Below are 15,843 nucleotides of genomic sequence, written 5' to 3'. Positions count from 1 at the left end.
CTTTTTAGCTACTTTTAACACATTTAGCTTTTAGTTAACTTTTTAAGAGCTCTAAATAGCTTCCAAAATAGCTGAAATAGTAAGCTAAAATTATAGGTAGATGACTGCAATGTATAATTAACCATAATTGTTGAAAAGCTAAAAACTAATGCTATGAGGTTATTGTAAGTTTCCAGGATTTGTTTAAAAACTGTTTAAATTCAGCACATTATAAAGGTTTCACCCTGATGTTACAAATCAGGCTATTGTAGTATTTGAATTTCCACTAAACAAAAAAAGTTGTAAAAAAAATATATATAAAGCTGTTAATTATTACAGAATTTGCTGCTAGAATTGCAATATCCCAGTGTTGCCTGAAGTCTTACCTCTGTTGCTGATCTTACGCTTGATTGCAGTGTCTTTATAAAAAGGAAATTCGTATAAAAAACAGGTATATCTTGCTTCTATTCACTTGAAATCTAATTTAGTCGCACCCAATGGGATGACAATGAGAAACAAACTAATGACAAATGCACGTCATGTACAAATTAGAGCTTGTAAAGTAATGAAGCTTCACATACTCTATTTTAATATTTTGCTTATTATAATTAAGTTTATGTCGTAAGAGAATTTAGATGTTGTCCACAGTGTCCTAGAGAACAGCATGTACTTTGTTCAGGGAAATTCCTACCAAGCACTATAATGGGTGTCATGTGGATCCTCTCTTTGCAACAGGAGGCCAGGAAAAAAAAAAAAGCTGTTCTTTAAGGATGTCTCTGGGTTGGTAAGGAGAGGCCAATAGACCTATGAACATTAGCCTCTCTGGCATGTCCACGGTTAGTCCAGCGAGGACAGATCACATTACGCCACAACAGGGATAATTAAAGCCGAAATCTTCTTGGAGCCAAGCCTTTACCATCAGTCATGGAAACATCTGTTGCAGTTTAATATTCTGAATGGAAAATGGTGAGCATCTGCATTTTTTATTTATTGCTCATTCATCTGCTTTTTGATTGCATATGTTGTCTTCTGTAATCGGGAATTACAAATGTTTAAAGAATTGGTAGTTTTTTTGGTATATCTCCCAAATGTTAGCTAGTGAAATGCTTCCGTGGATGTTTTGCAAGTGTCTGACAAACTGTCAGCTTTGTACTTAAATACACACCCTCACCACAAACAAAGGGAAAGGACCTTTTGTGGATAACATCCCACGCACTTGTTTTAGTGTGTAGGATGTGTAACGGTTTTTTTCGTTTATCATTGACAGTTTAAAACATGAACAAACACGTATCTTTTCTGAGGAATAGTGGAGTGCTCCAGGGTGTGAACATCCTGCCTTCTGAAACATTTGTTTTCTTTGCCATGATCAGCATCACAATATGTAAGTATTTTCCTCTGATATTCCTTTTTTTTTAACTTTATTTCCCCTACCATTCTCAATTGTGAATAAGGTCTTCTTTCTTTATTGTTTGTGCATATTTGAAAGGGTTTATTATGCCTCAATTCTGTCCTGTGCAAGTGCATGCACAGCTTGGAACAACCCCCAACATTAAACATATTGTGGTTGGAAGATGCTTTACTTACACCACAGTAGTCAACCCCAACTCAAGGTAATTTACCTTGCATTTATCTTCTGTCATGGCACAACATTTTAAACTTGACAGTGTGTACATTTACCGACTTGACACAACAATCATACCTCAGTTAAGCATCAGAACTCGGACGCCGAAGGTTTAGTTTGCAATGGCTGAAGTGTATAAGTTGTTTATTGAAGTGCACATGAAAGCCTTTTTTGATGTAATCCTCAATGAATGGAGTTGAATGACTTATTTTTTATTTTTTTTTTTTTTTTTAGCTTAGTTTAGTTTAGCTTAGTTTAGTTTAGTTTAGTTTAGTTTAGTTTAGTTTAGTTTAGTTTAGTAAGATCCCGATTAGCTGGAGTAAAACCACAGCTATTCTTCCAGGGGTACAACAGAACTATGTATACAATAATAAAACATAAAAAAAGAACATTATAAAAACAAACAAAAGCCATGTATATATATAGTCTTCACATATGTAAGTGAGCCAAGTGAGTTTTTTGCTTCACATTATGAAACATTATGTCATAAAAGCCTGTGCATTGTCCTTACTTTATATTGCATATTCTTTATGTATATATATATATATATATATATATATAGATAGATAGATAGATAGATAGATAGATAGATAGATAGATAGATAGATAGATAGATAGATAGATAGATAGATAGATAGATAGATAGATAGATAGAATAAAAATGACACATTAAAATAACTACTGTACACTTTTTACTCTGTAGGTATGACTGTGAAAAGATTTGGAGACATTTTGAGGAGGCAGTTGTTAAACAGTCTTCTTGTAATGTGACAGTGGAACATTATAATCGCATGTTTAATGTGATGCCACAAATCTGGCCTTGCAATAGGGTGAGAGGTTTTGGGATTCTGGCATCATAACAAGAAATATTACAGTATTTCAATAATCTTTATGTTAACCTGTCTTTTTTCTTTATGGTTCTAGTTCCTTTTCTGGAGTAAAACCAGAGCGTTGATGCATAGCTATGCAGGTGTTTTTCGTCACTTCTGGACCCTGGAGGACACGCTGGTTGGTTACATGTTCAACGACCTCATTTGGTGTGGCCAAGAAGCGGACTCTGGTAGATCTCTTTTCTCAGTGTTACAAAACAAAGATCTCAGAAAAAAAAACACGATGCTGATTCTTGATAAGATAAACCCCTGACAGGGGACATAAATAAATTTTGCAAAGTGAGCAGTTACACTAAGAGAGATTGTCCCCTTAAATATTTCTACAAAAGGAGTGCAAACAATAATAATAATAATAATAATAATAATAATAATTTAAAAAATGAATAGTGTTTTATAGACAAGAAATTTTCTTCTGTCACATTGGTTGACATTCAGTAAATTATCTTCTTTATATCAGAAATATGAATTCCAGACAAGTTTTCTGATATTGTATACCTGTATGTAACCATTCCAGTTAGTTTAACTCCGTAATTATCCCAAATAGCCTAAACTACTTAAATTAAACATTAACTTATTTCTCCTATCTCTCCTTTAAAGCACCAAAGCATTGTCACAGTTACAAGCTAGTTCACTAGCAGCATTAGCTTGCCACATAAGACCATCTCTTCAAAATTTAGGATATTTATTTTTAAATATATTATAAATACTACACTGGATGCTAATTTACTGATATTATTATTTCTGTTATGATTTCAAACACTTATACTGTACCGCACATCTAATACCTTAAAGCCTGTTTAATGTGAACCTAGTAGGCCTAATGCTAGCACTTTGCAACTTGATAAATAGACATAAACAGCTTAATGTAAATAAAAAAAAAACTATAGCTTTCTTGTTTAAAGTTGTATTAACTATGATATAAAATGATGACTGAGTTGTAGAGGTGGTGCTTTGTTTGATTTTTAACCAAGTTAGCTGTTTTCCAGGCCTTTTCTCTCCGCTAAAATAAGCTAACTGACTGCTAGCTGTTCCTTCAGGTGGTTCATTTTACATGTTTCCAGCGTGAGGAAGTAATATTTGTTAATCTGATGCAGATTTCGATTTTAATTCTTGTCCTGAGTGGTCAACATGTAGAAATCATCCGGTCTTTTCCCTGTGGAGGCAGGCATCACAAAACGTGAGTCTGATTTCTCAAATGTTGTACCTTGTGTTGTGTTTATGATTAGCATCACTGAGGAATGACAAGACATTCACGAAAGGAGCTTTTAATACTATTAAAAACGTCAAGTAGAGGACCTTGTTTTTTTTGTCCGTGTGAAGTGCAAAGTCAGGGGTGATGCCGATCACAGCCCCAGCTTTTTTAGTCAACTTATTGATCTCATTTTTATCATCGACACAAATGCTGCTCCCCCAATTCAGGAACAGCATAGAAAAGAATACTGGCTAAAATTCCCCAATAAAACACATAAAGAAGGTTTTTGCTGACATTAAAAAATCGAAGTGTCCTAAGAAAGAAGAGCCTTCTTGCAAAACCACCTCTGTGTGCTTTTTAAAATTAAATTTATAATCCAGAAGAACACCAAGGTACTTGGATTCAACCACCTCAATCTGAAAATTAATTAGGGATCCTCTTTCTTCCTCCTAAAATCAATAATAAGCTCTTTTGTCTTCTCTCTCTCTCATATATATATATATATATATATATATATATATATATATATTCGTCAAAGTAATTAAATTAATGAGAGAAAAACTATTTATGAATTTCCAGAGGAAAGTCTTAATGATATATTCTTTGGAAATGAAACGTTAAAATTACAGTGGATATACCTCATTTATATATTTTTCTCTGTAACATTTAAGATTTCATGCTCTAAAAATAAATACTGGCTGGTCATGATACCTCAGCAATTCACAATTTGAAACATACCAGTAAGGATTAGACTGTACAGTGACTTTTTCATGTCTATCCTTTGGAAATATTTACTCTTCACCTTTGCTGATATGGCCATTTGGGGGCCCCAACTTGTCCCCTTGGCCAGATAGTTGTATTTAGCTGTCAGCTTGAGGCTATTTTTCATACTTAATTTGCTCTCTGCAGCCTAAACTTTTCCATCTGATTGTTCCCAAACTGGTGTATAATGATAGCAGTAATACAACGGCCTACAGAGGCTGCAACACACTAATGTCCAGGCTTAATGAGACATTTATTGGATCTTTACAAGGGTTGCATGATATGATCATATTTAACATAAAAGTATATAAACTTGTCAGTCATTAAGCATTTATCCTGTACATTCCAGAGAATATCCCTTTAATATCATTGGGCAGTTGTGACAGTTTACTGAGAATGAATTCAGGTACATATTTTATACATAGCTTACACTTTCAGAAAATGTGTAATAAGAGGATCTAAATCAATGTTGCAACATAATATTATGGTGTTTCATTTACAGGTCTAAAAACATGAAATCATAGGAGGCCTATTCAGTTTAATTTTTTTTTATTTTCATCTGGATGAAATTAAACTTACACCTAAGCTCATTAAGGAAGATATTGTCATTATACCTGCTTTTATTCTGTGTCTGGGAATCATGCCTTGTGACTTCTGTTTTCCTCCTCTTCAAAACTCATCTCATTCTGAATTCTGTTATCAGGATTCTGGTCCAGTTGCCTCCCTGCCTGCTATGTTTTGATCCAGTTAGTCTGATTCCCTTTCTTTTAGCGTGCGTCAACATGGGGACTGACCTGATTTTGTTTAAAAAACTTTTCTTTAAAGACAGAATTCTTTCAAGAAATATGTGTGTACACACAAAACCACTGAAAATGATGCAGCATATATGCCAGGCCTACAAGTGGCACTATAATGCTGCCACAGAAATACACCCAGAATAGAGAATATGACATGGCGCATGGTTGCAGTAATAAAAAAAAAAATTATATATATATATATATTGTGTTGTGTTGTGTTTATGATTAGCATCACACAGAACTCACTGTGGAATATTGCTCTCATGTGATTTTCGTCACTCATTTGTTAGTTTGCGGAGATGGCATGTGGCAACATCACCGTATTACTGAATGGGTCCATTGTTAATGCCTTCAATAGAAAAAGGTAAGAAGGGATGAATGATGCAAATGTATTGTTGACTGTTAGCAGTTTGTGAAGATAATGCACATTGATCCATTTATTTTTATGTCTTTCTTTCTTTCTTTCTTTCTTTATTTATTTATTTCTTCTTTCCTTCCATCCTTCCCTCCTTCCTTAGCATGTTTGGAAGTGTTGAATTAGACAGCCTGAATCCACAGAGGGTGGAATATGTCAACATTAAGGTGGTGACTAATTTGGAGGGGCCACAGATGTGAGGATGACAACTTATGTTAAATACCTATTTTAATTATCCCAAGCAAGGCAAATTTATTTACACTTTTATATTTCTTTATTTTTCTCTCCCACAGAGAATCATGTAGCAAAGGATCTATTGTAGACCTAATTCAAATCCTTCAGTCCCGAGGTTTCCATTGGACCTGTACAGACAGAGACCCGTAAGTGAGGAGTTTTCACACTGGGCAGTTCTGGAAAGTTTCATGAATGAAATATAATCAAATCTTTGGTCAGTTCCAATGTAGAGGACCTTAACTGAATTGGGACCAATATCATGTGACAACTTATTTGGAGCTTTCACTGCCAGAGGTCTGTAGCAAAACTCTGTTTGTAAGGCTGCAACACTTATCTACTGACCAACCCACATGGCATGAAGTTGTATTCACAGGATGTTGCATAGATTCACAGTTTGAGTACTTTGCCTGACCTATCTTGCACACTTTTACTTCCTCTCTAACGTTAACTTGCATGATTAAAGATAAAGAAAAACAGAACATCTTTTTGATGCAGTACCTGAAATAACCAATTATTTTTGTCCACAGGACCCTGATGATCCTTCAGTGTATCCAGGACCCCAAACACTCCTTTTGCCAGACATGCGCAAACACCCTTTTGCAACAAAAGAGCCTTACATCCAACTGAGTCAACAAAACATGTGATGTTGTCTGATACTGATATTTAAACTTTTGTTTACTTTGATTGTAAATCCACAAGTTGATTAAAGAAACAGTCAGTACTGTAAAGACTGTCAGCCTGAAATACAGTAGAGTTCAGAGACTGACAGCCCTTCTATTAAAGCACATCACTTCATTAATCCCATTACACAGGAAACCTATTTAGTTTTAACAGTATCTGTCATCTGAAATCAAGATCTCTTAGTTTAGTGTAAGTTCATTTTAAGAAAACTCACCAAAGATCAGCTCTGTTATTATCATGCCTTGGAATTAAAACATTTTAGTAGTTTAATAGTTTTTTTTTGTGTGTGACAAAAGATTTGTCTCGTTTAACATATAAACATGTTGAGAACCAGTTTGTCTCAACACACAGAATGCATAAAGAAAACATTGCAGGCCTTGGCTTGTCCTGAAAAATGCGTGGGTTTGTGTCATTATTGTCTCACAAGAGTGTCACAAGCCAGGAATAACAAACTGGTTTATTTTAATGGTTAACCTTTCACTATTATTTATCTGATTCCAATAAAGATTTGATCTTTGGTTCCCCCCCCCCCCCCCCCCCCCCCCCCCTGCAGCCATTTCTTTTCATTTTCAATGTTTTTGAAAAATTCCAAACATCTTGACATTCTGCCAAGTACTAACTAAAACAGACATTTGCATACATGAGCTTTTTCTTTTGTCTAAAGATGCACATTACAGTTAAGTTCAACACAATACCACTGACTTCAATTATGGACTTAACTGTATTTCAGAGTTTTCTGATATGTCTGGATTTAAGGATGCTTTTCAAACCAGAGATTAAAATATTAACTTTATTTTTTTTGTTCTAAACAAAACATTTTTAATAAAAGGGTTGAAAACGTGTTCATGCTTGCACAATAACGCATATACAGCCTCTTTCTTGAGCCACAAAGGAGGCTCTTATTGCTCTGGCTGTAGCTGAGACTGAGGACACTGTGGTCAATTGTATTTTGAATAAATTTAATTCATTTAATTATTTCTGTCCTGAAAACAGACATGCTTGATTGGTGCTACTATATTTTACATAATATTTGTATTTTTTCATTTAATTTGATCTCATTGTACCGTACCAAACTTTGGTGTTAATCTGAAGTTAATGCTGACTTTAAACATGTTTCAAATTAATGCTCATTGTTCATATTCTTTCCTCTAATTTACTCCTCAGGCCACACTTGAACTTTGTGCCGACTGTGTTGTGCTAGTACTAGTACCACTGTAAGAACAAATCAATGACTAAGTAAAAATACAAAAAAAGTGAAAGTGGAAAAACATTTGCAATCAAATTTGTTAATGACAATGAAATGATGCTTTAAAATATTTTAATGTTGGATAAGTTGGAGCAGTTTTACCTCTAATTTACCTATGTGAGTCGTCTAAATAATAAACACAAAACAATGTCAACAAATATGTCAGCAACTGCAGATTGAAGGGAAAGAAATTTATACAGCAGTACAAGTCAAAAGTTTAGATAAATATGGTTCAATGACAACTTTTATGGTTTTCTTTTTCTGCACATTCTGCATAATGAACCCGTGGATTTGGATTTTAATGTCTCTTTACGTTCATTTGTAACAGAGTAGTTTCACATTGTGGTATTTCTGTGATTGCACCTCAGCTTTGTCTCTGTCCTCTAACCTGTCGCACTTCTGGTTGGAGGGGAGCAGAGCCAAACGGCTACAAGACGTCCTGTTGAGTTCACGCTCGTCACGGTGTTTCCGCATCTCTATAAATAGCCAATAAGTTCGAGCGCGTGCGACGCACCAGCGACTCTTAACAGCTCGTAAGCTCACTTGTTCGGAATCATATAGTTTCTCAGACTTTTCAATGGAGCGTGGAGAGTTCCGTGGCTCGGGGAAGCGACGCAGGAAATGCTGCCTCATTTTATGCGTCGCTGTTATTCTCATCATTATCATCGCCGTTGTGTTGAGTCTGACCCTCCGCCAGGAAACAAGTGATTTTAAAACTATCTTTCTGGATAGGTGTAAGAAGTTCAAAGAGTAAGTGTTGCTGTTTTTACCAGCTTATGTGTTGAATGAGGGAGTCACATCCAGATAAGACTAATACCAGAGTCCAAGGTTAAACTATAAATTTTAATTTGCTTTGTCTTGAGTGGATTGACAATAAAAACTAACTGAAGACATTCAGTTGCAAAGATCATTAGGAGTCAACAATAATGTGGAAAACTCTACTAACAAGAGCTGCTATCACAACCATACAGTTTTAAAAATAAAATAAATAAATGAAAGATGTATGATAATACATTTCAATCTCGTAGGCGTTCAGTTTAAGGTCAGGGAAGTTTCTTATTTCAGTCAGATCAAGGCATCTGTACAATGCAAGGTTGCAAAAATTACTCAATCTACACTATATCATTGATGATAATGCTGCTTCTGGGTGATATTTTACACATTTCTGCTTCCAAAGCCACTGTTGACTGGAGATAGAATTTGGACAAAGTGGTCTGGGTGCGTTGACCCAGTTTTTGATGCCAGCACAGTGTTACAACAAAATGAGATCAAAGGTAGCTGAGCATGCACGTTTAAAGGAAATTCAACTGCAATTACGCAAGCTACGCCTCATCATTTCCTGTTTTTGTCAAATGATTGATGAAGTGATAACACTTTTGAATCGGAATGTAATTTCAATTTCCCTTTCTGAGAAGTATGGAAATGTTATTTTATTTATGCTTATATATTCAGTATATATATATATATATATATATGTATATATATATATATTTATTAAAACATAAATCTGTATCAAATAAGAGAGAAACTTAACTTTGTCCAGATTCACCACAGAGTTTTCTGGACTCAGACAGACAGAAAGACGGTGGACACATGTTTTGTGGTCATACAAGTTCAGGTTTCAGCTGCTTTTTAAAAAAACTGACATCAGGTTTTACAAAATCCAGCATATATGATGGGAGATGCATCAGTGTCCCTATGGATGATAGTGTGCAGGTACCACTGAAATAGGACAATAGATTAGAAATTTAGAGGCACATTTACTATCAAGGCAATGTCTCTTCCTGAGAGGTTCGTGGTTATTTCAGCAGGACAGTCTGAGACCTCATTCTGCACGACTGCCTGTCTGCAGTCCAGTCCTGTCTCCTATGTGGAGTATCATGAAAAGGGAAATCAGACAACAACCATCATAAATAAAAGTTTCTCTTAAAAACAGTTGGGGTCCTAAACTGTTCAATTAAAAAAGTGCAATTTAAAAGAAGAGTATTTGAACATAATGGTGGTAAACATTCCTCTATCCCTGCTTTTAATGGGTACATAGCTGGCTTCAAAAGTAAAATTTTCTGAATACAGGAAGTTGGTCAGTAAGCATCCTGGAAATAAATTATTTGAAATTGTGTCTGTTAAATAAAGGTTCAAACAATTGAATGAAATGCAGATTTAAGCTTTTATTCAGTTTTAACAAATCTATAACTTTTCTAGACATGAAGTTTGTAGATCCGCTATATTTTACTCCTTTATATCCATACATTTTAAATTAAAAGTACACAAATATGCCACAGCCTTCATCAAATTCAGATCTGTACTTTAGCTTTTATTATAACAATTAGCATGAACCCTAAAAGTGTCTTATATTTTTCAGGAACAACTGTGAAAATATATGGGAAGTGTTTCAGAAAATATATGTGAACCGGGACCCTTGTCAAGTTCCCATGGAGGCTTATGACCCTCTCATTACTGCAGCCCCCTTCAAACCTTCATGCAACAAGGTAAACAATTCTAACAAGCTGAATCTTATCCAGTTTGAACAATGTGTCACAGTAAAGATTTTTTTAACTGGGTGACTAATAACTGTAATTGTGTATTAGACAATGTTCTGGAGCAAAACTAAGGACGTAGTCCACAGCTTCACTGAGAAGAGAGATTGTTTTCTCACCATGGAGGACACTTTGCTCGGATCTGTCTTGGATGGGCTCACCTGGTGTGGAAAGGAGGGCAGCAATGGTAAGATGTCCCCCTAATTTGTTTGTTATGACATCTTCTGTTTTTTGTTCAATCCAGTTTGAAGTAGCTCCACCCTATTATCCAAACATGGCCCCAGATTGTTTCAGCAAACCAAACAATCTCCAACCAAATGCCAAATTCGAGTCTTCAAAATGTTGACAATCCATAAGAGATTACAGTTTAAAGTTTTTTTTTTTTTTTTTTGTTTGTTTGTTTGTTTATTCCCATTCAGTCATTTTAACTGGCTCATAACTCTGTGTCAGTTCTGGTAACTTTGACCCTCAAACTTCAGTTTTGTATTAATTACCTCAATGAGATGTGACATCCTGTCCATTCATGTCACTGATTTGTTATTTTACGTTTTCTTTTCTTTCTTTCTTTATTTATTTATTTATTTATTTATTTTTGACTGCTTGTTTCCAGACCCGCCTGCTTTTGGTTTGTTTTCTATGAGCAGCTTACTGAAGCTGAAAGTTAGTTCCTGTCGTTATAGAAACACTGACCACTGGCTGCCCAGGATGGACAGAATGTGAGAACAACACCGTTCGCTCCTTTTGGAACCGAGCCTCAGCTGAAGTGAGTCAAATGCGGCAATTTATAAGTTTCACCTGAAGGCAGCACTACAGTTGTGGTCCTGGTTGGAGTAGTACGTGTGGATTTTTGATAGAGAGCAGGAAAAACAGAGGTGCTGCCTGGTTCTTCATCAATAGGGCTTTGTCTCGGTCTCCATGGAGCCACATTGCTCAGCTCTCTCCTGAGTGTGCAGCAGCCCACACATTCAGAGAAGCCCTGGTTTGGTTTGGATAGTTTTTATTGTTACACAACTTACTCCTGATAAATTTACATATATTTAAACACATTTAACCTAACAAAATGAGAGGCCCGCAGAAACACTAATAAAGCAAACTGTGCGCAACATATAAAAAACAGATTACCGTTAGCTGTTTGTGGCCTCGTCAGGAAAACACTGCTGTGACATGTAGAAACTCAGTGTTAAATCTTGAGCTGCAGTTTGATGATAAGGATAGATAATGATAAGAATGTATATCCTAAAACTATGTTCAGCTACCATGTAGAAACACTAGATTCTGCTGAAAGAAAATATATAACTGTATATAACTGTGGTAACTGAAATAAAAAAAATTGTTTTTCATTTTTGCCCAGCCAAGTGGTCACATCTCCTGAGAGTTTAAGACCATGACTTGACAGGACAAGTATTTCCCTTTCACAGACGTTTCCACCAAAAATCTCCTTGTTTTCCAAGCTGCTCCAGATGTAAAATCATTCCTCAGTGTGTGCATCATTTGAGGCCACTTAACTGTTTTTGTTGCTAGTTGTTTATTGGTCAAAGACAGTCACAGTCCTTTTGAAGATGTGATTCAATTCAATTCAGTTCTTTATTTCAGGTTCACATTTTGGTCCATATAAAAACAAACACAAAACAAAACAGGAAAAAAATAAATACAGAGAGATAAAATTTTATCTATAATCCACACAAGTACTTTCTCCAGTGCCTCCAGAGTCCAGAGTTATACACTGCTTTTCTTAGGGATTGTTAAAAACCACAATAATATCATTTTTAAAATCTTCCAATCTCATGATGAATTTATACATAAACTTTCTAAGAACAGCATGTAAAGTGGGCACAGCATTCTGCACAAAGAGATGGCTGGCACTCGTCTATTGAAGGACCTTCAGTAAAATACGAAGAGCAGCATTAAATGCAACTCGCAGCTTATTAAATTTAGCTTTACTGTAGCTGCACCACAAGTGGGCAGTGTTTCCCTGAGGGCTCTCCGAAGGGATTAATAAAGTATTTCTATTCTATACAGAGGTGTGCAGTAAGCTGTAAACAATGCATAATAACATTATAAGAGCACATGCTAAATTTACGTGCCAGCATATTTCACTGTGCTTACAATTTACAATACTGTCTCTACTGTCTCACGAAGGTCATCCCTGATGACATGACCTAGGTATTTCACTTTATCCACAACATTTAATTCAAATTCTCCCAGAAAAAAAGGAGGGAAAGCTCCCTTCTTGTTCTCATAATCATAACAACAGACTTTTTAGTGTTTCTATCAAATTGCTCACCAAAATCTAAGCAAATTCTGAGGAGCTGCTGCAGACTGGCAGAATAAGGAGACATGACAACTAAGTCGTCAGCATACAAAAGATGGTTAATAAGCCTCTCTCCCACCACACAACCAGTTTTACAGTTTCCAAGTCTTTGAAAAAGAGTGTCCATGTACAAGTTAAAGAGCAGAGGTGTGCGTACCAAAAATGAAGAGCCTGAACAAGGCATAGGGGAACCCCTTGTAGGTGTAATTTAGAAAATAATTTGCCATGATCTATAAAATGATTACAACAGCAGGGTGTTTTAAAACAAAGATCAAGGTCATAAAATGCTTGGTACTTATTTTGAGTCTAAGTGTTTGATTGCTTTGCCTCAGAAATGAAAAATATATGTTTTATAGAAGAAACAAAGATGGTAAACTGTCAGTGTTTTACAAAATGGTGGCATATTAACCTGATAAAATGGGATTTTTTTAATACATCTAAAATGCATTTCCTCAAAGATCCTGTCTTCATGTGTGCAGTTTGCTGATACGGCCTGTGGTAATGTCACTGTGATGCTGAATGGATCCATCATGACACCATTTGATTCGAGGAGGTAGGTTCTGCTTCTGTTCGTCTTGCAGCTTCAACTGATGAAACAAGGCTATCTGTACGCCACATTTCATGTCTCCCAATATGCTGTGATGTTGTTTTTCCAGTCAAACACTTATAGCCCTACTGCTAATTACATGGCCCGTCCTTCTTCTCTTTACTTTTACCCTTCTAGATGTGATGGTTTCTGTATCTTTATTAGCTCTTTCTGTATATAAAACGGTAAATCAGCACAATTTCCAGAAACTCTTCAACCTTACAAAGTGATGTTAAAGTTCTCAAACTAGGTAATTAATTGTCATTTGGGAATTTTTAGAATTGACGCTTGAAATTTCACCAGTCAGAGAAAAACAACATCTAAAAATTGTAACAATTTCAGAAAAATTTCTCAATGTGCTGTAAAATAAGACTTTGAAGGAATCTCTGTGTGCAGGGGACAAGGCCAAAGGTCAAAACTGGACGGTTTTCATAATTAGATTATTATCATCTCAGGTAGCACTGCATTGAAAATAGGTTTGATTCTCTGTGAGAAATTTCTTCATGGGCTCAGAAGCGATAGGGCTGGGTGATACTGCAAATTTGGTTTTGATCCAAAACCAAAATTTGTTTAATGCATTAATGCCTATGGCATGAGCAGTTTACACACCTATGAAGGCACCACTGCTGAAAAGTACATAGAGGTTTTAGAGCAACATATGCTCCACCCAGACATCTCTTTCAGGGAAGGTCTTTTATATTTCAGCAACACACTGCTAAACCACACACTGCATTCATCACAACAGCAAGGCTTCTTGGGAAAACAGTCCAGGTGCTGAACTGGTCTGGCCAGAATTTTCACTGCCTGAATTCAGTTGGTGCATCATGAAATGAATCATCTGGCAAAGAAGGGCCAAGACGATTGAGTAGCTGCATTTTTTTACATTTTACACTCAGTCCAAACTTCTTTGGAATTGTTGAAAGCAAACACATTTGATAAAAGTCCAACTAAATTAAATCCAATTATATTTTCATTAAATCAAATTCATTATACAACCGTAATCTAGTTCAGTCTAAATCGCTGGTTGTAGGGGGAGTGGTAGCCTATGGATACAGAGGTGGACTTGGGGCTGGAGAACCTTGGGACAGTAAGCAAAGCCCTTTAACCCCCAACTGTCCCAAATAAATGAATAAATGACTAATTTCCCTATTGGGACTAATAAAGTATGTTCTTCTTATTATTAATATGATAAATGATAATAACAAATAATAGGAAGAAAAATAATTATTAATGATGATTCATGATAACATACATGAATAAGAACAAATACAATCACTCATGATATTTTAATGATTTATTTTCAGATAACCCCCTGCCTAATTCCACTTCGTATGATGTTAATTTTGCTATTTGCAGAGGTCTTTGAGGTTGGGCTGTCTGTAAAGGTCTTGCTGTGTTTGAGTTTTCATCATGACATTTCTCTCTCTGAACTGGTCTGTTAATTTTGCCTTCAGTATTTTTGGCAGCATCGAGGTGAAGCGGTTTAACTCCAAAAGAGTGAGAAACTTGAATGTCCTTCTGGTTATGCAGAAGAACGCTGTGTAAGTCTTTCTCAATGGCTGTGTGTTTTAAATATGACGAGCACATGAATGTCTACCATCTCTTTCAAAAATGTCTAACTTCAACATGGAAAATTCAACCTAAAGTTGTTGTTTCTCTCCTCTTCAGCGTAAACTGCACAACTGACTCTTTACAGGAGTTACAGAAGGTGCTGGATAAGGGAATCAAATATAACTGCAAAGAAGTGCCTGAGTGAGTAGAGCAAGTGTGAAGGCAGTCGATCACATGCAAGTTTCTGTTGTCTCACAGCAGACTGACTTCTCTTTGTAGGTCTCTGATCGAGGAGTGCAGCTCCCACCCAGAGAAACCCTGTGAAAGCTGCTGGTAAAGTAACCAGCTCTGGAAGGACTGGTCATTGTGTTCAGTTCACTCAAGTCATAGTAAATAACATTAAAATGTTTTGGGGCCTGTGGACCAGTTTGGATTAATATGAAATTATCCTTTCGTTTTTTTATATAATGCTACTGATACATTTTTTACAACATGGTGGTGATAGGGAAACTTTGTCTTTATCAAATGTACTGAAAGGTAAACTATTTGTGCTGCTCTGTATTTTAAACCGATGATGTCAGCGCTTTTTGGCTGCAAAATTTGCCACATTTTTAAATAAAATGTTAACACACAAGGTGTAAAACTGTCTTTGGATTTTAAATAATACTTGTTGGAAAAAGTTCCACTTACCAAATACCTAAGACAGACTTAAGTTTGCAAATACTACTTACAGAGTACTGAACCACCCCCTGACTCATCCGTGTTATTCCACATCAAGCTTTAAGTCACTTTAAGTGGTCCAAGCTTGAAAGAAGAAAGAAACATTTCAAGCATTATTGTCAAAATAAAATCAATGAAATACTTGTTATTTTATTTGTTGAAACAAAGACATTTCTCTACAAGTCTTTGTGCAGTTTCCTTAAACCTAATGCCCAGAGACTCACACCCAGCAGGATAAGTCACTACTGGCAAAACAGCTGTAGATCAATTTCATTGCATAAGCGCAATGTATCAACCCTGTTTTGTAAAAATCAGCCTGAA

General features: G+C 35.7%; 2 protein-coding genes across 2 annotated transcripts; both read left to right on the top strand.

The window, feature by feature from the left end:
• The first annotated feature begins 787 nt into the window (after positions 1–787).
• LOC121628691 (ADP-ribosyl cyclase/cyclic ADP-ribose hydrolase 1) lies at positions 788–8,011 on the top strand. Its single transcript, XM_041967912.1, has 10 exons — positions 788–945; positions 1,247–1,360; positions 1,466–1,589; positions 2,304–2,430; positions 2,525–2,660; positions 3,585–3,667; positions 5,532–5,605; positions 5,760–5,852; positions 5,950–6,036; positions 6,418–8,011. The coding sequence occupies exons 2-10, from the start codon at positions 1,255–1,257 to the stop codon at positions 6,515–6,517; spliced, it is 930 nt and encodes a 309-aa protein (XP_041823846.1). The 5' UTR covers positions 788–945; positions 1,247–1,254; the 3' UTR covers positions 6,518–8,011.
• A 228-nt stretch (positions 8,012–8,239) lies between these two features.
• On the top strand, positions 8,240–15,455 carry LOC121628693 (ADP-ribosyl cyclase/cyclic ADP-ribose hydrolase 1-like). Its single transcript, XM_041967914.1, has 8 exons — positions 8,240–8,567; positions 10,180–10,306; positions 10,406–10,541; positions 11,035–11,117; positions 13,145–13,218; positions 14,706–14,792; positions 14,920–15,003; positions 15,082–15,455. The coding sequence occupies exons 1-8, from the start codon at positions 8,395–8,397 to the stop codon at positions 15,137–15,139; spliced, it is 822 nt and encodes a 273-aa protein (XP_041823848.1). The 5' UTR covers positions 8,240–8,394; the 3' UTR covers positions 15,140–15,455.
• The last annotated feature ends 388 nt before the right edge of the window (positions 15,456–15,843 follow it).

The sequence above is a fragment of the Melanotaenia boesemani genome, chromosome 18, assembly GCF_017639745.1.
Source record: "Melanotaenia boesemani isolate fMelBoe1 chromosome 18, fMelBoe1.pri, whole genome shotgun sequence".
NCBI classification, from domain to species: domain Eukaryota; kingdom Metazoa; phylum Chordata; class Actinopteri; order Atheriniformes; family Melanotaeniidae; genus Melanotaenia; species Melanotaenia boesemani.
This window is presented reverse-complemented; position numbering and strand designations above follow the sequence as displayed.

Bases quoted from the DNA above. Each gene is read 5' to 3' on its own strand.
- LOC121628693 (XM_041967914.1), top strand. From the start codon at position 8,395: ATGGAGCGTGGAGAGTTCCGTGGCTCGGGGAAGCGACGCAGGAAATGC. The intron at 8,568-10,179 runs GTAAGTGTTGCT...TATATTTTTCAG, and splicing joins AGGTGTAAGAAGTTCAAAGA to GAACAACTGTGAAAATATAT. The intron at 11,118-13,144 runs GTGAGTCAAATG...TCATGTGTGCAG, and splicing joins GGAACCGAGCCTCAGCTGAA to TTTGCTGATACGGCCTGTGG.
- LOC121628691 (XM_041967912.1), top strand. From the start codon at position 1,255: ATGAACAAACACGTATCTTTTCTGAGGAATAGTGGAGTGCTCCAGGGT. The intron at 2,661-3,584 runs GTAGATCTCTTT...AATCTGATGCAG, and splicing joins TGGCCAAGAAGCGGACTCTG to ATTTCGATTTTAATTCTTGT. The intron at 3,668-5,531 runs GTGAGTCTGATT...CTCATTTGTTAG, and splicing joins GGAGGCAGGCATCACAAAAC to TTTGCGGAGATGGCATGTGG.